Raw genomic sequence first — 21,861 nt, 5'->3', positions numbered from 1 at the left:
CAGCGGATATAGTATTACTGGCATCTTCTATTTCGATCTGAATATCTGGATTGCATATCGGAATCTGGCAGAAACACAGGCTCTAAGGAAAATTCAAGATGACGCAAAACCCCAGTATGGATGCCAGATTTAGCAAGTTGGTAGGAACACGTCGCAGTGTTGATCCTCCACATTTGGCCAAATACAAAGTTACACCAAGCCCTGAAGTGCAAGACGCTCTTGACGTACGACGTCCAAAAGATCCCCAAAAGCCTACGCGTCCCGCTTCATACGCAATTACACCAGCATCAGATGCAATCGATCAGTCCACTATCCTCCCTCCAACCCAAAGAGCAGTCTCACCAACGGTTGATGGCTTAAACAAACCAACGTGCTCTTTGAATCTCATGTGCTACAGACCTGGTAGCCAGGGCTGCATACGACGTCAAATTCAGGTAGCCAGGAAGGAGTACCCGGGTATGATTCGAACCGACCAAGAGTTTTTCCATGCACTCCATCGAGAGTATGAACAGTATATTTGTGGCTTCTGGCGACGGTACCTATCACTCAAGACGTTGAGACAGATCCGACTATTATCCTTCACGCCCATGACTCGCCCAGAAGTTGTGTCGACAGACGATTTCACCCTGCAGGAGATCTTCTATGCGTACGAGCATCCAGAGGATATCAAGACAGAATGCGAATGGATTGACTGGGTATTTCGCCTTCGCCAAGCTGACCGCCGCCATGCTCTAGAATTTGTTGAGGGTTGGAGCGGCTTCCGCATTGGACTGATCGGATCGCTACCATGGGTGGTAGCAACTGTAGTGGGTGTTGTGTGGACAGTGAGAGGCGGTGATGTGCAAACGGCGTTCACAGTCGCCGCTTTCATCCTTACTGTTGGTACTTGTGAGTCATATCAGTCGCTGAGCATGTCAATCTCCTGCTGATTTACGAAAGCTTTGCTAGCACTTCTTGCAATCGTCAGCAAGATTGAGTCATGAAGCGAATTACTGACATTCTGCTGATATCTGTCAAACCATCGGAGTCTAAGGGATCAGATTCTTAGCCTCCAAAGTCTGTCTGAGTGTCGCTCAGACAATGTGATGGGTTGGAGACGGTGTTGCTTGTGGCGCCGCGGACGCTTATCTTGTTTATGTTCTGCGTGTATACCACTGCCTTCATTTATCTTGACGCCACCAGATTGGAGAATTGCTTTTGCTTCTGGTTGCATGTGCTGCCAATAATCTTTCGCTAAAGTGAGACATCAAGTGGCGCAGCAAGGCAGATTCCCTAGCGCGTAACTTGTACGCTACTGTGCCGCATCGCGCATGAACACAGCCTTCCTCTACTCATATATTCCAAACACAACTTCCCTTGCTGCGCTTCCTGTACGAGATCATCTCCTCACTTTTCGTCGGCATTGGATCACTATTACAACAATATGGTTTCGCAAAAAGAACACTTCTTGCTACAGCCCTCGGTTTACAGCGAGAAACAGCTAGATGCTCATCTACCACGACCTAACCCTCGACCAACTCTTTCAGGTTTTCGACAATGGTTGGACGAACTTGATCACTTTCGCTACGAAGATCAGCCACTGTCCTTCCGCACGTTCGGGTTTATTACCTACGACACGCTCCTCAAATACATTTGGCTGCAAATTTTCCGTTGCCTCCTAATTCACCAAGGAGTCCGTCGTCTCTATCCTCCACTTCTATTTGCAATCGGGGGGACTATTATAGACTTGCTATGGAAGAAACTGGCGAAGGACAAGTGGAGAGTGAGCAGAACGATTGGGGATGACGAGGCAGACGTTGGGTTGATGAAGAGGAGCGACTTATCGGACGGAAAGGTGGACTTTTATGCGGTACGGAGAGATAAAGATAGGGGAGTTGAGCTGGCGAAGAGTCAGGGATTCAATTGGAGATGGTGGACTGGACTTGAGACTGCGAGAAAACAGGGATGCGGTTGGAGATGGTGGGTCGCTTTTGTTCTGTGGCAAACTGTATGCAATGTTGCAATGATGTTGACTGTGGCGTGGTGGCAATATCGAACGGATGTACGTGAGATGGCCCCATCCCGAGGCACTCATGACAACGTGTCTTCTTGAAAAGATGACTGGGATGTACCTATATCTTCGATGGGGCCTTGCTCGATTCGCTTTGCAATTTGTGTTGCGCAGCGTTCAGTCTTCTTATCAACATTTATCAACTTTACTGGATCTTGCCTACATTGCAGATGGTAACGGACAATGACAACGCAAACGCACTTCCCGATTCGACCCCTCCCCACAACCTCCCCCAAAGAGGTCATGTCACCGACTGTCGAAAGCGAAATATCGCTCTCTCCTCCTAGCGCAACACCCGTCTCCACAATCGATGATGCCGAAATCGAGGGTCTCTCGATTTATTCTCTCAAGATCATCTTATACACGTCAATCTTCTTATCGATCGTCGCATGCGTCGCATACGCCATGTGGTATCTCGAAAATGCGGTGGCGAGCTTCCTCCTCTTTGGCGCCCTCACCTCATTTACGAACATAATGTGGAAGCTGTGCGGTCGAAGACTGTTCCGGGAGTGGCGACATAGGAGGGCCGTGTTGGATGAGGAAATGAGGTGGATGGATCAAGATGAAGCATTTGTTGAAGGAGGAACTGCCATCGAGGCGCTTGATGCCGGCGATACGGACGACGATGTCTGGTGATAACGTGCCTAATGGGCTAATCTGAGCTCCTGAATCCCCTCTACGAGCGCTTCTGTAGAGTTTTCGTTCTCCAAGGTGCGACGCACTACTGTTGATACTCTTTCCCGCGCGTGCTGCAATCGGCGGCGTTGTCGACACGCGAACCTGCCTCGTTGTCTTGCTGCCAAGCCTACCTTCTTTTGCGCGTCGTCTTCCATGTTTGCGATTGTTAAGAAGACCTTATAAGATCTTCTCTCGAGTTTTTGAATGGCTTGGACAACTCTCTTGATCATGGCGCGGTCGTTTCCACTCACTTCGTCTTCGAGGCTCGCTGGGGAATACAGAAGGTGATGCTTGACAGTATATATAACCGACGGATGTTCGCAAAAGATCTGTATAGTCCGCAGTTTGACATCTGGCGGACATCGTTTCTTGATCGTGCTGGAAGCCAGACCGAGAGCGTGTAATATAGCAAGTAGCTCAGCTCTTTCGCGTGTCTTGACGTTTTCGGTCGGAAAGTTTGCGCGTGTAATGCCGTATCTACGCTCTTCGGTAGGCAGTAGTCCTGGCATCAAGGCGCCCATTTTTGCGCATCTAGCCTGCTGTAAGATGCCGATACCAACACCCTGCGCTTTCACGTGGTCCACGGCAGTATGTAGCAGCAAATCCAACTTGACCTTTTCTGGACATACGGAAACCATTGTGTTGCGCTGATAGCGGTAGATTCTCGATATTTTGTTTCGTTATGTGTTGAGTGCAATGAGAAATTGAGCGAGACGACTTTTGCTCGGGCAAACAACACTGAACTAGCGAGATGACTGTACCATGGTTGAGATTTGCCTCATCCGCTCTATCAGAACGACATGGTCATCAACGTTCAACACATGCTTATTCGGCTATATGGGCTAGAAGAATCTAATCAAAAATCATATGAGATATGCCTCAGTCACCTTTCTTTCCCGACTCTTCATCATTCACCTTCTTCTCTCGTATCAGCCTTCCTAATAAAGGGAATCGGCGCCCCAATCTTGCTATCTTCGTCGTCAGTCGCTTAAGCGCAATGAATCTCCTCCATACAACAAGCACCAACAGGGTCAGACCTATCGTAACCACGAAGTACAGATACACCCAATATGTCACCTTCGTGCCGTTATTGTCGGGAGAAAAGTCCCAGAACGTAGTACTGAAAAACGTTGCGACAAATGTTCCGGGCAGGAAGATGAGAGTGATCGCCGTGATGAGTCGCATATCGGCGCCGTATCGATGATTCAATTGGTTGTCTGTGAAGGTGAAGATACGAGGTCAGTGTGTACTTTACGTGCAGGTCATTTGCCATTGTCATACCTTGCTGCTGAAGCTTCGCGTTTACCTGTAATCGTGAGCGTACTACTTTCGGACTTTTTAATGTATGATACGTACCGTCTGCACCATGGCTTGAAGTAAATCCTTACTTCTTTTAGCGAGAGAGCTTATATTTTCCAGACTTTCCTGTGTGTATACCAGCTGCTCTCGTAATTCCTTACATGTACTGAGGCAATGTTCACCAGGCAACCTTTCGATCTGGCTTTCCAAGCGGTTCTGTGCAGTCAACATCAAGTAATTGATATACTCAAGGTTTGCAACTCTAGACAAGAGACGGTTTAGGCGCTGAGGTATTTGCGAGCTCTCTGGCATTCGGTCCAAGTCAATTTCGTCATCTTCACTGTCGTAGCCCATTGTAGCTTCCATCTCTCGACAATCTCTGGATATTTGTATTCCCATGTTTCGAACAGGTTGTTCGTTGATGGACAGTAGAATTACCGAAGTTAGGAATGGGTTGGACGCAAAATTCTGAGCTTGCTGAACGCGTGTCACGATGCGGTCAAGATCGTCCTTCCCAAGGCATAATGCAAATGTCTGACGTGTGGCGCTATTGTAGGTGGTCGTAATTACACCTCCTAGGCCTTGAAAAAACCCTGCAATGATTTGTCAGTTCCCGTCAGACGTGTAGGCATTGCCGTCGAAGTCAATTTACCCTTCCAGTTGGAGTCATGCAGTAGAGGGGAGAACGCCATCGATAACTCTACGGTTAAGCCGAATGAAGGGATGTAGCTATATGGGATATGCCAGTATGAGTGCAGAGCAACAACACTGTCAATCGAATACGGAACCAAGCCGTGCTCGGAAAAACTTTCGGGACAGGCAGTTATAAGGCTTACGATAAGTTAGTAGAGTACAAGATGCCGTGACTAAGCATACTAACAGTTCAAGAGCCCATTTTGTATCCATGGTTGGTTCGGCTGTTTGCTCACACAGCGCTGGTATATCACTGTCGCGCACTAGATACTGAGTAAATCTGACCCCGTCCTATGTAAGCTTAGCCTTGTCAAAGTAGATCTCTTGTACATAGACTCACGCTGGTCTCACGTATCGACACTATCACGTACTCATCCCGCGGAACCAACTTCTCTGGGTGTCTCTTCCAGTGATCGTACCGCCATGGGAGATGATCTACTGCTGTCATCGCAGTATGTTCGACCGTTGCTACAATGTGTGCGAGGTAGGAAAGCTTCGATAAAAGAGCGAGAAGAGATCGTTAAGTACACAGTTGAGCGCACATCAGGCTGAAAATACAACCCCTCGGCTTATGCGTAATACATGCAAGAGCAAGTCATCGCAGGGCGATCGGTGAAGATTCGACGAATAGAAAAGCTACCAACCCAACTTCGTGTAGCGAGAACACGAGGCTGAACAAAGCTTTGACGGACACCAGAGGTGGCTAAAACTCTTGTCGCATACATACATCCGAGTCTTAATAAGTAATCAGTCATTAACACAATGTATATTCCTACCTTAAAAGCATTTTCGAGAACGCGACGCGAACGCTGGCGACCTCCTGCGCGGATCGAGCTCTTGCTGACACAAACCAAAGAGGCAACGAACTGTGAACGCCGCCTATCTGCAACGCAGCAACGCAAGATATTGCAACAAGCCAGGGATTTAAGTTCCGCTTGCTATGAAGGATGGCTATATCGTGGTCGTCGGGCTGTGCAAAAGTGAGTTGTTCCTCGTGGCGCGCATGGTCCCGCAAGGCTGAGCGCAGCTGAGGAGGTGGCGGTCGAGATGCAGCCCAGGTAGACTACCATCTGCGCAACGGCGGCGCCAAATATGATCATTGTCGTGGAGAAGGCAAGGCTGGTTTGCCTGATCGAATGTTGGCTTTTCAGCAGCTTCTGACGATCCACAGTGTCGCGTCGCAGGCGCGAATTTAGCAGTGTAAGAGCGAGATAACGTCATTTCTGCTTCCCTTACACTCGCATTTTCGTGTCTTCGAAGACGATCATGTCGCTACAGAAGATGGATTAGGTACCCTGGAGAGATCTGCTGAAAAGGATGGTATTGCTTTGATTCCGAGAGCTGGGCGCGCGCACCCAGGTGAGCGCCCAGGTGATTACGTCATCGATTACTAAGACGTCAAATGCACCTACCAGCGCGTCGTTTCGGGACATGGCCTGTCACGAATACAGCACACAGCATCAATCGCGAATTCCTGTCACGCAGCCGTGGGGAGAGATAAGAAGGGACATATGCCATGTTTTCTTCACTGAAATCGCATTCAGGATAGGCCGCAGGGGGACACATACTCAGGATCAGTGCACGTAGCCTCTAGTCCATCATCCCCATCCACTTCCCCTGCAGCTCGACCGATCCCACTGTAGCCACGATCTTCCGCAACATGCTCCTCCTCAGCTCTCATCTGCGACAACAGGCCGATCCCGCACACTCTGGAACCACCTATCCAAGTCCTCGAAATGCTTCTCCAGCTTGCTATCAACGCTCCCAGCGACCGGTAATGGCGATGCGATGGAGTTGGACGTACTGGAGCCCGGTGATAGAGTCTGAAAGTTCGATGCCTCCTGCGCACGCTCAACATCCTCTTCCGCCTCATCCACTAGTCGATCAATTTCCTCCGGTAACAAGCCCTCGCGATCGAGTATGTCCTTGATCTTCTCCGCTACTGCAATCTGTAGCCTCGCCGTAGACTGCCGCTGTTTGAGCGCGACAGTAAAGTTCTCCAGAGACTCCGTAAGAGCGTTGTTATCGTTCTTGGTGCGGTTGCCGCAGTTCCTCTTCGCGCCTTTGACTTTAGGCGGCGCAGCCATGGTCTTCGCCTTCTTGGTAATGAGTTCGGCGTAATTGATCAGAGTTCCGTAGTGATCCAGGTATGCTTGATAGTATTCCAGACGCATTTCATTTAGTTTTTGGTGGAAGGCGCGGAAAAAGGTCGTCCTGTACGCCGCGGTTTGGTCGGACGCTTCCTCGGCCTCTTGCAGCGCTTTCTCACAGGTATGTGCCATGTTGAGTGAAAGCCGGGCCAAGTCTCTCATTCTGTCAACGATCTTCTCGTACGATCCTACTATCCGTTCCAGATAGGCCTCGGAGGTGACTTCTATGAATACCATGAAGATGATGGGAATGAGGAATTGGCGACTTAGGAGCGAAGATGCGGGCTGGATGAACACAACGTGGATCAGTGTGTAGAGAACAAGAAGTAACAACGCACCTGGCGAGAAGTAGCGTCGTTTATGCGGCGATGTGTTAGCAAGTCTGCGCAGGACCTGATCGAGCTCGTCCATCATCGCATTCTCGATCTTTTGAAGCGTCTCATCATCTTCCGAGGTGAGCGTGTCTTTGTTGATGTTGGGGTCCATGGCAAGCGTCTTCGGGTTTGAACATGGGGCAGGTGTAGACATTGCGCTCGTTGCCATCGCTATCTTTCCTTGGGATGACTCGTGGTGTGGTAGCATTATTCGAAAGATCACTGGCTACGACAGAATACCTCTTCATATAGGCGATAGGGTGGGACGGATTATACTACGTCATTTGCTGTTTGTTGTTGACATCCTACCCATCAATCAGGCAACCACGTTACATGACCCCACGTAGTTTGCCCAGGGGGACTTGCGAGAAAGAAAACGCCATCGTATCTCGGGAAACTGCGACTGGGTGTCAACTGCCAGGCGCTTGTAGGAAAACATCCGCTACTGGATGCGCAACTTCATGAGAAACAGTTGCTATGACAAGTAGAGCGCACAAAACGCTCTCACACATATGACATCCCGACGCTCCTCTACCTACGCGTGCACCACATATGCTCTGGTCCTAATCCTCTACCTACTCTTGCTCTTCATCCTTATCCACCTTCCTCAAATGATTCCTAACCCTCCAATCCCCCTCACAATACCTCTCCAGCCTCTCCCTATGCCCATTCAACCTCACTTCCAACCCAGAATCGACCCTAGCAGGAGCAGCAGGATTCTTCACCAGATCCTCCAAATGCATCAGATAACCATCTACCACCGCCGCCTTCTCCAGATCACTCTCTGCCTCGCGGATAAAGCCATCAGCTCCCTCGTCTCTCAACGCGCGTAAAGTCTTCGAGTACAGGATCTTCTCCATACTCTCCGCTATGTTCAGTCGCGTTTGTGTTCTTGATCGCATCATGTAGACCTTATCGAACGGGATATTCAGCGCTGGAGAGTTGGGGGTCTTGGTGTGGGTTCTGGATAGATGTTCTAGGAAACTGATGGTGCTGCTTTGGTGCTTGTGGAGAGATGTGTAGTGCCTGAGACGGGCTTCGTTGATGCGTTGTCGATGCCTGCTATGTGCTTCTTCTCTTGCTTGGATGCACCCAGAGAGCTCCTCCGATAAAGCCTTCTTCTCGTCTTGTAATGCCTTCGCCGTATCCGCATTTTCTCTTAGAGTTCTCTTCTGTGCGTCAATGGTTTTTTGCAGGTACTCGATTGTGATGGCGAGGATGCAGATGAACATGTTTGGCAGGAATAGTGCAGAAGCCAGAGCGCTCAAGAGGACATCGCTGGTGAAGAAATTGGCGCGGAAGTGGAGTAAGGTGTAGATGACGGGTGCCCATATTGTGAACTGCACAAACATGCTTTGGAGATACTCAAGCGTGATGTAGCCAGCAAACTGTGACTTTAGAGGCACTTCCGTGGTGGTTGGGACGTCGGTATCCGTGGCGGAGGACTCGTCTCTTGTCGCTCTGTCATCGTCCCTTGGCTGGGTCTGATTATCTGAGTCCATAATTGCAGTTGAAGACATGAAGAAGACTACCAAATGACACCGTTCTGTATGATGAGCTACGAACAGTCGCGGAACGACGGAGACAATATACTAATGCAGTGTTTGTGCGGACATAACCCACAAAGCGCTCCCCGGTTTGCGTTTCGCAATCCCGCAGTCTATTATCTCGAAAGCCAAACAAAGCCTAGAAGGTTCGTGAAACCGGTCGCTAAGACTTGCGTACAATTGATCATCCTCTACGACATGACTATTCGACAACCTCATCAAACCCCAGCCCATCCAAATTACCCAAAAACTCCATATTCCCCTCCCCAGCCATAAGCGCATCAACATCAATACCGCCACTAGTAAGATATCTCGCACTAACCCCCGTATTAATCCTCTGACTAAGCAAATGCTTCAATTCCGCTCTAAGAGCCTGCATCTCTCCTTTCGTCATCTCACTCGCCTCCTTCTCCTTCTTCTTACGGCCACTACCCCTCCCGCGTTTCCCGGGCGCTTCCTTCTCAAACTCCTCGCTATCGTAGTCCACACCCAGATCCTCAGCTGCGCGGCGGAGTACATCGTCTTCGCTGTGTTTCTTTTCCTTCGCGATGACGGTGTCGGCGAGGCGTTTGGAGATGGTGGCGCGAGGCTTTAGGCGGGAGACGATGCGGCGGTCGATGTCTAGGGTGCGGATGAAGAAGGCGGTTTTCTTTGATTTGGGGGCGTCGCTGGCGCGGGCGTGCACTTTGGCGACGAGGCGACGGACGCCGCCGACTTCTTCGGGGGCGCAGATGAGGATGCTGGCTCCGGATGCGTCGGCTCGGGCGGTGCGGCCGGAGCGGTGGACGTAGGTGTCGGCGGCGCGGGGGAGGTGGTAGTGGATGACTAGGTCTATCTTGGGTATGTCGAGACCTCTGGCGGCGACGTCTGTGGCTACTAGGATGGATCCGGGTCGCTCTTTGAAACGTTCGATGGAGCGTAATCGGGCTTTCTGGGGCATGTTGGAGTGTAGGGGTAGAGCTGGCAGAGCCAGATTCGTCAGGAATGGCGTGATACGACGTACTGCCGAGATTGAGTTGGTGAAGACAAGAGCGCGCTTCTTGGTGTAGAACATTAGTAGCGAGTACAGATACAGATCCTTCTCAGGTCCTGCGCATTCAATGAGACCTTCCTGCAGTCTACTTGCCATCTGCGAAGTCGGGTTGGCATCGATGAACATTGGCTTCTCCTCGCGGAACTGAAGTTTCTTGAGTAGATACTCCATCGATTGTTGTTGATTCATGAGATCTCCACCACCATACTTCTGCTTTCCAGCGAGCTTGTGCTGCAGCTCCTTTCCGAAAGTGGCAGAAAACACAAGAGTTTGCCGTTGAGATTCCGGCGCTTCCTCAATATCGTCTTTCTCGTTAGGCTCGTCATCGGGCTCTAGGACTTTGAGAATCTCTCCCATTTCCTTGAAGTGTCCTTGACTCAATAGACGATCAGCCTCGTCTACAACCAGGAACTTGATTTGCTTGAACTTGGGTAGCACTCCTGAGCCGCTGCTCATGACCTCCCAAAGTCGTCCTGGTGTTCCGACAACAATGTCAGCCTTTTCCAGTTGCCTGCGCTGCTTTTGTACGGACAGACCACCTGTGATGGATGCAATGTACGGGGAGTCGAAATCGCCCTTTGCGCAAAGGGCGATCAAATGATCATTAATCTGATGCGCAAGTTCACGTGTTGGCGCAATGATCAACGCGATGGGCGCCTTGTCCTCGGGGTCTTTGGGCGTCGAGCGAGCGGCAAGGTACGTCTCGACGATTGGGATGCCGAAAGCGAGTGTCTTTCCTGAACCTGTCGAAGCCTTGCCGATAACATCCCGCCCAGACATGATCTCGGGTATAGTAGACGCTTGAATACTGGTAGGTTTCGAGAACTTGAGCTTCGCCAATGCACCCAGCATCTCTTCGGAGAGATCCAGTTTAGCCCATGCGCGCACATCTGTCTCGTCATCGTCGTCATCGGCATGGTTCGCCAATATATCCCAAGCGCCAGGTCCGAAGGTCTCGCCGTCTTCGCGGTCTTCGATATCGGAGGGTTCGTCGTCCTCGGCATCCTCCTCCTCTTCGACCTCATCTGGCGTCGGCAGCTCTGCCTTGGCCTTTTCCTCTGCCTCCCTCTTAAGCTTTGCTTCCTTCGCCCTTTTCTTCTTCTCAGTCTTTGTCAATTTCTTGGCCTCCGGCTCGCCATTGGTAGCACTTGCTTCAGCTGTATCCTTAGCGTCTGCACCCTTCGTCTGCTTCAGTATCCCCGCCGGCGCATCTTCCTCATCGCTGAAGCCTTCCCACGCGACTTCCTCATCTGCTTCCTGCAGTTTCTTCCCTACACTCTCGTCTTGTCCCACCACCTTCTCCTCGTCAAAGGTAATCTGCTCCAAGCGTTTTTGCTCGTCCTCCTCCCGTTGCCACGCTTCCTCGACATCCTGTGCCACCTCATCTTCCGTCTTTGTAGTCTCAAAGGTAAGATTGCCCGTAACAGGATCCTTCACAATCTCAACATCTTCAATCTCTTCAAGTCCGTAGAAACCCTCTGTATCCTCCAACCGATCGGGCATCTCCACGGTCTTCCATCCCAGCTCGTTGAGTTGGACTCGGCGCTTGGGTCTCGTGGACGGGGGAAGAGGTTTCGGGAAGTCGTCGAGTTTTTGACGTTTGGGCTTGTGACCCTTATGCGACGCTTGTTTCGGGGCGGGATTGGGGCGCTTCATGGTGGGCTGTGGTGCGATTGAGGTTTGTCGTGGGTTGGATGCGCGCGCCCGTGAACTTTTTGGAAAACTTGTCGGCCTTCGGGAGTCCGCTCGCCCCACTTTTGTTCTAGCCCACTTGCGCTTTCCCACACTTCACGTGCGAATGACTCGCACGTCAATTAACGTTCTCTGGATGAGCACTGCCTGTATACAGGGATAGGACATAGAAAGAGCAGGAATAAGTTCATTGGAAAAATCGATCTTGGTGTGGTCGGCACATCTTCACAAAAGCCTCTTAGCGATCACATCGCTTCATCCGGATTTCGAGAAATATACACCCCACCAACTCTACACTCAAGAACCAAAAGAACCCCGGGAGCTGAAATTCCAAGACTTGCATCAAGATGGGCAAATCCTCAAAAGACAAACGAGACGCCTACTACCGCCTCGCCAAAGAAGAAGGCTGGCGCGCCCGCTCCGCCTACAAACTGCTGCAACTAGACGAAGAATTCAACCTCTTCGAAGGCGTAACGCGCGTCGTAGACCTCTGCGCCGCACCAGGAAGTTGGAGCCAGGTTCTCTCGCGCGTGCTGATCAAGGGGGAGAAGTTTGGGAGAGCAGGATGGCAGGATAAGCAGAAGAATATGCGGGATTATGTTTTGGGCGGTGGTGGGGAGAAGAAGGAGGTGAATGAGAAAGAAGAGGGAAAGCAAGAGGAGGGTGTAGAAGGAGAAGGGGAAAACAAGGTAGAGGAGACACCAAAACTCACACCAAGAGAAGGAGTCCGCATCGTAGCCATCGACCTGCAACCCATGTCCCCCCTCGAAGGCGTAACAACCATGCGCGCAGACATAACCCACCCCTCCACCATCCCCCTCATGCTCAAAGCCCTCGACCCAGACACCTACGACCCCGTCCTTCCCACCTCCACGCGCTCCTCCCCCGTCGACCTCGTAATCTCCGACGGCGCCCCCGACGTAACCGGCCTACACGACCTCGACATCTACGTGCAATCGCAACTCCTCTGGGCCGCCCTCAACCTCGCCCTATGCGTCCTCAAACCCGGCGGCAAGTTCGTAGCCAAGATCTTCCGGGGCAAAGACGTAGATCTGCTGTTTGCGCAGCTGAAAATCGTGTTTGAGCGTGTGAGAGTGGCGAAGCCGAGGAGTAGTCGGGCGAGTAGTATTGAGGCGTTTGTGGTTTGTGAGGGGTTTTGTCCGCCCGAGGGGTTTATGCCGAGTTTGGAGAGGCCGTTGGGGGCGGGGACGGTGTTGCCCGAGCCTGTGAGGGAGGAGCCAACGTCTTCAGATGCGAAGAAACCGGAAAAGAAGGTTACGAGCCGGGTCAGGGAGGATGGTGCGATTGAGATTGATTTAGGGGATGAGACGGACGATGAGGATGATGTTGAGGAGGGTGGTCGGCGGTGGATAGCTCCGTTTCTGGCTTGTGGTGATCTCTCGGCGTATGATTCGGATGCGACGTATCATTTGCCAAAGGATAGGGTTAGTCTGGATCCTGTACAGCCGCCTACTGCGCCACCGTACAAGAGGGCGTTGGAGATGCGGAAGCTGGCTGGTGGAGCGTATGGGAAGACGAAGGGAAGGGCAGAGAAGGCAGCATCATAGTATTGGCTAGACATCCTTTCGCAATTATCAGACATCACTCAGCTGCTTCTATCAGCATCCAGTAGGACGAAGGAAGACGATACTTCGCGAACACGGGATCCAGCAGTCGTTACACGAACGAAAACATTTGAACTTGAAGCTTTATTTCTGTATACAACAGCTAAGCATATCCCCTTTTAGGTAGTCCAAGATGAGTAGTAGATGCTTCTCCCATATTGAATGAACATCGCTCCCACAAGATCACCTTAACCCCGAAATATGCCCAAAGCTTTTGATAGTAAATGTCATCGCATGCCCAACATGATCATAAAAATGCCTAAGCACGCTCCCTACGACCACCGTTGCCACCCTTGGAAACAATGTCGAGAATCATCTGGCGGGCCTCCTCGCAGCCATCCTTGGTACCGACAATCTCGATAGCCTCATCCTTGGCTTGGTCGCGGGGGACCTGAATCTTTGTGCCGGTCTTCTTGCGCAGATCGTTGATTGTGGCACCACCGGGTCCGACAACGAGCCTGTGAGGTGTTAGTATGACTGCAGCATTGAAAGTGTTGAACGCTTGAGCTTACCTGTAGCTTCTTGGGTCGGGCAGGATCAGGTACCCAGTGGCGGAAGGCTTGGAAGCAGCCTCGATAGCCTGCTCAAGCCTTTGACGGGCCTTGGGAAGGCTCTCAGTGGGTCCACGCAGGATCCAGGGGATAGTGGCGGAGGTATCAGTGCCCTCTGCCACAGCGTTGTTGTCAACGATCTCCCATGAGTGCTCGTTGGAACCGGCAGTCGCATCGTCGGTGATCAAAGGCAGAGCACCGTTAGCACCCTTCCTAGCGCGTCCAGCCTCAGCTTGGGCAGGCTTCGCGGGCACCTGTTCACCGCCGTGGTCGACGGTAACCTTATGCTGGTTGCGGAGTTGCCTGAAGAACTGACCGTTGTCTGAGATGGCGTGGTGGAGGTGACGGGGGACCTGGATGGTCTCGCCCTCTTGGCCCTTGACGAGCTCAAGGATGTGCTCCTTGGCCTTCTCAACGGCAGCAGGCTCACCGGTGATCTTTACCTGACTACGGGCGGCACCAGTGGTAGTCTGCTTAGGAATGTCGAGCTGGATGCTGAGCTGCGACTCGAGTTGGCGGCGTGTCTCACCTCCACGGCCGATAAGCAGACGGTGCTTGTCAGGCGAGACTTCGATGGTCTCGGTGGTCTGGTTCTCCAGCGAGGAGGCCTGTGCCTTCAAAGCAGCGACGATTTTCTCGACCACACTTTTGGGACCCTCAACACGGATAGTCGTCTCATCAGACTCGGGGCGGGGGAAGCGCACCATACGAGCCAAGTCGCGCGAGTTGTCAGGTCCGCCAGCTGAGGTGACAATGGAGCGGATGTTAGCACCGCTGCCACCAATGAGGCTCCTGTGGTGCTTCCTGTCAATATCCAGAGTCTCGACGATGGTATCATCAAACTCGCGGGCACGCTGCTGCAAGATCTTCTTGGCCTCCTCAACCGCCTTCTTAGTACCCTTGAGCTTGATTTCCGCGCGGCCGGATGGATCAGCGGCATCACGCGCGCCGGGGACGTCGATCTGGCAACCAGTCTCGAGGCGGAGGTTCTCCATCTCGCGACCGCCTGATCCAATCAGGCGAGGAATGTTGCTCTGAGCGACCGAAACAGTGTCGTTGAAGGAGTTGTCCTTGATGTACTGGAGCAGACTAAGCACCTCGTCGCGGGCCTCATCGGCACCCTTCCTGGGTCCACGGATGATGACTTCATCCTGGTTCTGACCAGAACGAACGTTCTTCTGTGATGACGCATCTGCTGCCTCCTCGTCGTTCTGTGCTCGGCGGGGGAAGTTGATGCGTACACCGTAGCGGTCCTGCAGACGCTCTACCTGCTTGCCACCAGCACCGATCAGGTCGCGGTGGAACTGAGGCGCAACCTTCAATGTGTGTGTAGCCTCGTCTTCGAGCTTCTTGGCCATGTCAAGAATGTCCTTCTTGCATTGCTGTGCCTTGGCGGAAGGTCCCTTCAGCTCGACCTTACCGTCGTTGATCTGAACATCAACGTCGTACTTCTGGCGCAGACGCTGAATGTTCTCTCCACCCTTGCCAACAAGATGGCTGGCGTACTTCTGGGGGTAGTCGAATGTTGTGACGTGGTTACGCTCAAGCTCGTCCTTCTCAGCTTGCTCGATGAAAGCGAGAATCTTCTTGTTGAGCTCATCAACGGCGCTCGACGGTCCACGGATGGCGAAGCTGTTGTTTGAGCGGCTGTGAGGCTCCGGTCGTCGCTGACCAAACAGCGCCTGAACGGGAACCTGGTCGGGTGTAAGACCTTCTTGCTGCTCATTGACGAACTGCTCGATCTTGCGATGGAACTTGGGATTGGACTCAAGGCCACGAGTGTCGATTTGTGGTTGATTTTTAGTCAGACCCATGATGAATCGCTGAGCGTCTTGCAGACCTTGCTGGTATGCCTTGACCTCAGCTGGGGAGGGTCGGCCACGAGGAATGGCGTACTCGCTGTAAGGAGCGTCACCCTCGTAGACAAGAATCAACTCTGGCGATTGCTCGGTCTCGTCGGGGAAGACAATATGAACACCGTGGTCCTGTCGGACCTTTGGTGCATTCTGCTGACGCAAGAACTGGTGGTAGAAAGGATCGACGTTCATGGTTGCGAAACGGCTAGGAGGGTGCGACTGGAAGACGCTCATGATGTCGCCACGAGCCTTCATGCTGTTCTTTCCGTCGCGAGCGTAGATTTCCCATCCGGTTGGGGCATCACGGTCTGTGGGTACGACGATGCTGGCCTCGTGCATGCGCTCAAGGTCAGCAAGGGCCTTGCGTTGACGCAGGTAGCGAGTCAGGTTGTGTGCATGCGCCTGTGCGTTGGGACCCTTGTGCTCACGAGCAGCATCCGCAGTAGCCATGGTCATGCTAGCAGCAAGATCCTCAAGCTTGTTGATACCCTGCTCGATCTTGTTGGGCGGGCCGACAATGTAGACTGTCTCGCTGTCGTCGGAGCTCGGGGGCATGACAATGCTGCAGCCAGTCTCCTCCAAGAAGTCATGGAGAGAGTGGCCCCGGTCACCAACGATGAACTGATGCCTGCCGCGTTCGATGGATCGCTGCTCGATGGCCAACTGCTGACGGAGTTGCTGAGCGCGGCGCTCGAGCTCAGCTTGGATCTGCTGTGCAGCGGCGCGGTCACCAGAGACTTGGATGGGGAAGTTGGCCTGGGGAGCGAACTGGATGGGCTGGCCGCGAGTAGCCTGGGGAGGTGCCTGGGACTGCCAAGTGTGGTACTGCGGGATCTGGATGTTGACGTCGCGGCCCTGGACAAGCCTGTCGGTGTGGACGTTGTTGGGACCTGCGAGGAAAGGATAGAACTCAGCAGGAATGTCCTTCAGACGCAGGTTGACGGTCGAGGTGCGTTCATTGACGATGGCATCAATCTCGCGACGAGCCATCTCAGCAGTCAAGGCATTGCCCTCAATGTGAACGTTGACCACGGTATCTTCATCCTCGCCCGGCTCGGCCTTGGGGACCTGGATGCGGGCACCGGTGCGCTTGCTGATTTCCTGGATCTTGGAACCTTGACGGCCGATGATGTGGGCGCGAACGGAGGCGGGGACGGGGACATCGACGGATTGCTGGCAGATGTTAGTTTAGTCAAAGTACAATTGATGGGTGACATACCTTGGAGCCGACCTCGTTGGCGACTTCCTTGAGAGCCTGCCTGACCGCTTCAACCGGACCCGTGGCCTCGAAGATGAGAGCTCCCTGGCCCTGCTTATAGTCGAGCTTGGCCTTGGAGCGCCTGTTGATGTCGCGGACGATCTCGTTGATGGGCTTCTTCAGCTCACCGCGAGGGGCGACCTGGTGGGCAGCGAGGGAGATGCGCTCGGTGTGTTTGCCGGGGATGTTCATGGACGGGAGGGCGGGACCACGGCTGGGAGCAGATGGGGCAGGCGCGCTGCCATTGACGCCGTTGGAGGTGACCGAGGCAGGCTTCTTGCCCCAGGTGGGCGCGACAGGAGCCTGAGTGCGCTTGGCGGGACCGAGAGCCGGGAAGGCCTCTTCAGACGACGTGTTGAGGGCAGGCTTCTTGGAGGCAGGCTGCTTGCCAGCTGCCTTCTCGCTGAGCTCGGCAGAGGGGTGGGCAAGCTCATCCTCGTCGGGGACGTCCTCGACAGTGACATGGTGATCTTCGACGCCATGATTCTGCATGAGCCTCTGCGCCGGGGTCAGACCGTCGTCAGAGGTAGCAACTGCTTCGGATGCCATGATTGAGTATAAACCGTTTCGAGTTGACCAAAGGGTGTTCGCGTGGACGGTGGGTGGGCAGCTTAGCAGCGTGGAGCCAGCTTGACGTGGACGTTGGGATTGAGATTTCGGTGGGCGGTGTACTTCTTGTTCTGGGTGGAGAGTTAGTGGGTGGTTGAGAATTAAGAGCCGAAGTGTAGAAGCCCTCGCTTTCTTGCTGCAGCGCTTTACCGGTAGTGCGGGTACCAAGTAATGCAACCGTGGGATGGGCCTGTTGTCACTCGAAGCTTACCAGGAAATAGCTTACAGGGTCTTGATGCCGTTACTCAGCAGGCCATAACGTGACTGGACGGGCGGTGCGGGTTCAATTGGTGTGGAGACGACTGCTACGGTTGCAGGTGTCGTAGGCGATAGTGCAATGGGAGAGAGAGCACAGGTGGCCAGAAAGCTACTCGAAGGTACTCGAACTTCCCTTTGGTCGGTGTTGGACCCCTGCGAAGCCGCCCCACCCGACTAATTCCAATGGATCCATCCCGTTGAGCCTAGCCCTGGAGAGCCGCTAACCTCCACACGCTTCGATAATTGCAATCCACTCCTCGCATTCGTTCATCTGTATTGCAACGGACTGGATACTATTCGCCTGCGATATGATTTTCGGTGAAACGGATCCCAGCGCGCACTAGGCGCTATGAGGGTAATACAAATTCATGAAGGTCGCGAATATCCTTCCAAGGTTGTCTCGCCCACGTGCGAATGAAATATTGACTTCGGAGCATATGTCGATGTTTCTGTGAGTGTATTTGGGGATTACCAAACAAAGATCGAAATGACTGACCGATAGACTATTGACACCGCAATTTACCAGGCGAGTCTGGCAAGCTCGAATAAGAGCATAGGAAAAGAGCATAATCAAGAAGAGAACTTTCACACCGCCGCCCATATGACCACAAATGTCGAAGTAGTAACAAGAACCCCGTTTTCAACCCTTCTTCAAATCTGCTATCCTCACATCCTCCCTCTCTTGTCCCCTCAAATCCCCTTCTGCCCCTTCCTCGCCCGACTCTCCCAAGTAATATACCCATCCGGTTGATTCTCCTTGGGCAAATGCTGCGTCCACTTGCCGCCCAAAAACCCCACACTATCATCCTGACTCGTCCTCGCCTTCCAATAACACCAACTCCTGCCCACGCCACCCCCCTCCCCCTTCGTCAGCGCCGTAAACCCGTCTAGGCACTCCTGCGTGAGCGGTATCCAGCTCCACAAGTGGTGTGCGAATTCGTTGTCGATGTTCACTTTGAAGATCCAGTCAATGGGTTTGTTGTCGTGGCCGGTGATGGTGTAGGTGAAGACGGTGGCGCTGTCGGAGAAGATGGGGTTACTGCCGTGGATGGAACAGAATTGGCGCATGGCTTTTTCCCATTCGGGGACGTCGGGGTAGTGTTGCTGGGCGGTGTTGCATTGGTCGCCGCGGCGGACGAGGGTGGTTGTGTTGGTGTCTTGTGGAGGGGTGGGAGGGGTGGATGGTTCAGATAGGACTGTTGCTGCGAAGGCGGCGGGGAGGAATGCCATGGGTAGATGCATGGTGTGGATTAATCTGACTCTACCTTGCGAGTGGGCGCGGGTGTGGACGTGGACGTGGGCAAGCAAAGGTGCATAACGTGAAAGACGTGTAGTTTCTCTTATTATATCCTTTGACACCCTGCTTGTGTATTACAGCCAACCAATAGACACAAAGTTCTAAGGAGGCGTCGCAAGGACAAAGAGACGACTCGGATGTCCTTCCGGTTATCATAAAGGAATGATGCCGATACCATGTCACATGGAAAGCCCCACGCCTGTATCCGGCATGATCGAGAGACAGTCTCACGATGCGGCGTCGCAAAAATAAAGAAACGACCCACTCGTCCCTTCAACCGAACAAAGAGATGATCGCAGTGGTGCAACACGTGTCGACGAAGTCAACACTGCCATGGAATCAAAATATTCAAGGCAGGCTATATCAATGGGATCCCTGCATGACTGTGTATTCAATACAGCCATACAATCTCAATACTCGATAGTGACAAGACCGGAAATCTGCCTTCCGTACCCAACAAACACATCTCGCACCTCGCATCCCCTTCCCACGACCAAAAACAGCCTTACACCAACAAAGACGTCAACGTGGCGCAGCCAACGACCGCCGCTATATCATCGTATTCTGAAACCCGGGGAGGACTGGGGAAACATGTGTGTATAAAAGACCCGTTGTCATCTGCAAAACCGTGTGAAGAACCAGTGTGCAACTTGGTAGTATCTTGTATTTGTAAACCTGTTGTTATACTACACAACTACAGCTACACACCCCCTCACCCGCCAATCGATCCCCACAACCGATTCTAACGGTAAAAGCCCGCCGCATCATCTCCACCGACCGGCGGCGCGCTGGGTGCCTGTTGTCCTCCAGGTCGATATGGAAGGTACCCCTGAGCAGGCGGTGCGGGGCTAGAGGTGGCGCCAGGTGGCGCAGGTGGTGCATATCCAGGCTGTGTTGGTGGGTATCCATAGCCTTGCTGAGGCGGCTGTTGCGAGTATGGGTCTGACGGAGGCTGTTGTTCTTGTGGGGCTTGCTGTGGCGGAGGTGATGAGAGTTGCTCGTACGGGTTTTGCTGTCCTTGTGGTGGGCCTTGGGGAGCGCCTTGCTGTGGTGGGTAGCCGCCTGCCTCGTAGCCTTGCGGTGGCTGGCTCGGAGCGTGGAAAGAGTGGCGGTTGTCTACTGGTGAGTCGTATTGGCTGGTCGCTAGCTCCTGGGGTGCGTAGCTTTGCGGTCGACCTCCTACTGGTACTCTACCTGGAGGTAGTGTGTAGGGGTCTGATGGCGGTCCTGGCTTCGGGGTTTGCTGTGTCCGTTCATTCGGGGGAACCATGAAGAAAGCAGGGCTTGAGCCTACGGGTGGTACTTGGGAAGGAGGCCCATGTTGCTGGGGTCCTCCACCATAAGCGTAGCGGCCCGGATCTTGGTGTGGGGTAGATGATACAGGTGGGTATCCTTGGTAGTTTGAGGGGGGCGGTGCATTGTAGGCGCCATATCCAGGACGGCCGCCGTATGCAGGTTGTTGGGGCTGTGACATGGATGCCTCCAGCATGGACTCGTAGTCTCGACGAGCCTTAATGAACTTCTCGTTCAGCTGTGTAAAGTCATCTAGGGGAGTTAGCGCTGATTGTAAGGCTTCCTACGATTGACCTACCCTTCTTCTGCGAGTACTTTCCGATAAGCTCGATCAACTTCGGCCGAATAGCCAGTGTTGAGTGGTAGAGCTCAGTAATCTCCTCGTTATCTCGCGCATCGCCTGCGCCCGGCTGTGAGCTTGTGCTCAGCAGCGCAAGCAGCTTCTCCACATTCCTTATTTGTGCAAAGACCTCAGCCTCGTTCTGTGCCTCCCTCTCGAGCTCCTCACGCGTCGGATCTTGCAGCTTCTCCACGTAGTTAAGCGGGAAGATACCTGTCTGCCCGCGCAGCGATCCCTTCCACCAGTCCTTGTAAACAGATTCGAGTACGGCAATAATGTCGCCCTTACGGAACTGCAGTTCACCGGGTTCAGATGGTTGGAAGTCGAAGAGGGCTCGTACACGTGAGACGGTCGCCGCGGTTGTGCCTGATGGTAGGGGTTGCGAAGGCTGTTCGGGCTGGGCACTAGGAGTCGATCCGCCCTGCTGAGGCGTGTTGGACTTGGCAGCCGTCGGCGCTGCGCCCTTGGACTCTCGTATCGACATGGCAAGCGCCATCTGTAGCTCTTCTTCCTCCTTCTGGCGTTCGACGTCGGAGATCTGCGTCTTCTGTGGCTTGGAAGGCGCTCGGAGGTTGGGGTCTAAGAGCTGTCAGTGTTGTACATGGCATCGTTACCTCCCCAACTCACTTTGTGATTTCAGCTTCATATAGGCGTTAGACATGATTCCCAGGTCGGGGTCGCGGGCGAACATGTCGCTCCACTCTTGCATGCGCTCAAGTATCTTGGCCTTGACCTGCTGATGTGTGTTGCGGTCGTTGGCAAGCCTCAGCAGTGCTTCTGTGAAGCTTCGTGAAGCAAGCTCCTTGTGCATTTGGATCCCACAGTTCTGGCTCAGGGCGTTGGCCAGCTCGAGGGTGTATAGTTGTACGTTCGCATTTCGGTGTGCTAACCGCCTGATCATGGCGGCGACCGCATCTTTGGCGCCCGTGTCGGACGATCCAACCTTGTCGCATACATCCTGCGTGGTAAGTTAGTATCTGTTGTGTATGCTGGAACGTGAAGGCGCATGGTTGTGGCTGGACGGATGTTGCGACATCTGCCCAACCCGCCGCCCAAGGCATCGCGAGTGCTGACCGTACCAAAATGTATTCCCAGTTCTCGCTCGTAAGATTTTCGTCCGTAGCTTTTACGACAACATCGTCGAAGATGTTTGATTGCGCGCGAAACATGACGTCTGCCTGCTTCCAAGTGTCTTGAGACTCGGTATGGGGGAGCTCTCCGGGGGCGCGGGTGCCTGGAGTCGATACGCGAGTTGAGG

General features: G+C 53.1%; 7 protein-coding genes across 7 annotated transcripts; 1 reads left to right on the top strand and 6 right to left on the bottom strand.

The window, feature by feature from the left end:
* Positions 1 to 6,390: 6,390 nt before the first annotated feature.
* Positions 6,391 to 7,398, bottom strand: J4E79_005370 (uncharacterized protein; the record flags this gene model as incomplete). Its single annotated transcript, XM_049354248.1, has 1 exon — positions 6,391 to 7,398. The coding sequence occupies one exon, from the start codon at positions 7,396 to 7,398 to the stop codon at positions 6,391 to 6,393; it is 1,008 nt and encodes a 335-aa protein (XP_049211113.1).
* A 421-nt stretch (positions 7,399 to 7,819) lies between these two features.
* J4E79_005369 (uncharacterized protein) lies at positions 7,820 to 8,746 on the bottom strand (the record flags this gene model as incomplete). Its single annotated transcript, XM_049354247.1, has 1 exon — positions 7,820 to 8,746. One exon carries the CDS (start codon positions 8,744 to 8,746, stop codon positions 7,820 to 7,822), a length of 927 nt encoding a protein of 308 aa, XP_049211112.1.
* Positions 8,747 to 8,993: 247 nt separating this feature from the next.
* Positions 8,994 to 11,480, bottom strand: MAK5 (ATP-dependent RNA helicase; the record flags this gene model as incomplete). The annotated part of the gene is made up of 1 exon (XM_049354246.1): positions 8,994 to 11,480. The coding sequence occupies one exon, from the start codon at positions 11,478 to 11,480 to the stop codon at positions 8,994 to 8,996; it is 2,487 nt and encodes an 828-aa protein (XP_049211111.1).
* Positions 11,481 to 11,863: 383 nt separating this feature from the next.
* Positions 11,864 to 13,084, top strand: J4E79_005367 (uncharacterized protein; the record flags this gene model as incomplete). Its single annotated transcript, XM_049354245.1, has 1 exon — positions 11,864 to 13,084. The coding sequence occupies one exon, from the start codon at positions 11,864 to 11,866 to the stop codon at positions 13,082 to 13,084; it is 1,221 nt and encodes a 406-aa protein (XP_049211110.1).
* Positions 13,085 to 13,400: 316 nt separating this feature from the next.
* Positions 13,401 to 17,355, bottom strand: J4E79_005366 (uncharacterized protein; the record flags this gene model as incomplete). The annotated part of the gene is made up of 3 exons (XM_049354244.1): positions 13,401 to 13,599; positions 13,654 to 16,721; positions 16,768 to 17,355. The coding sequence occupies 3 exons, from the start codon at positions 17,353 to 17,355 to the stop codon at positions 13,401 to 13,403; spliced, it is 3,855 nt and encodes a 1,284-aa protein (XP_049211109.1).
* A 1,008-nt stretch (positions 17,356 to 18,363) lies between these two features.
* On the bottom strand, positions 18,364 to 18,915 carry J4E79_005365 (uncharacterized protein; the record flags this gene model as incomplete). Its single annotated transcript, XM_049354243.1, is given in 2 exon segments — positions 18,364 to 18,394; positions 18,413 to 18,915. 2 exon segments carry the CDS (start codon positions 18,913 to 18,915, stop codon positions 18,364 to 18,366), a joined length of 534 nt encoding a protein of 177 aa, XP_049211108.1.
* Positions 18,916 to 19,712: 797 nt separating this feature from the next.
* On the bottom strand, positions 19,713 to 21,772 carry HSE1 (ESCRT-0 subunit protein hse1; the record flags this gene model as incomplete). Its single annotated transcript, XM_049354242.1, has 4 exons — positions 19,713 to 20,515; positions 20,562 to 21,182; positions 21,231 to 21,561; positions 21,683 to 21,772. The coding sequence occupies 4 exons, from the start codon at positions 21,770 to 21,772 to the stop codon at positions 19,713 to 19,715; spliced, it is 1,845 nt and encodes a 614-aa protein (XP_049211107.1).
* Positions 21,773 to 21,861: the final 89 nt, after the last annotated feature.

The sequence above is a fragment of the Alternaria viburni genome (genome assembly GCF_023758015.1).
Source record: "Alternaria viburni strain BMP 2772 chromosome Unknown scaffold_10, whole genome shotgun sequence".
Taxonomy (NCBI): Eukaryota; Fungi; Ascomycota; class Dothideomycetes; order Pleosporales; family Pleosporaceae; genus Alternaria; species Alternaria viburni.
This window is presented reverse-complemented; position numbering and strand designations above follow the sequence as displayed.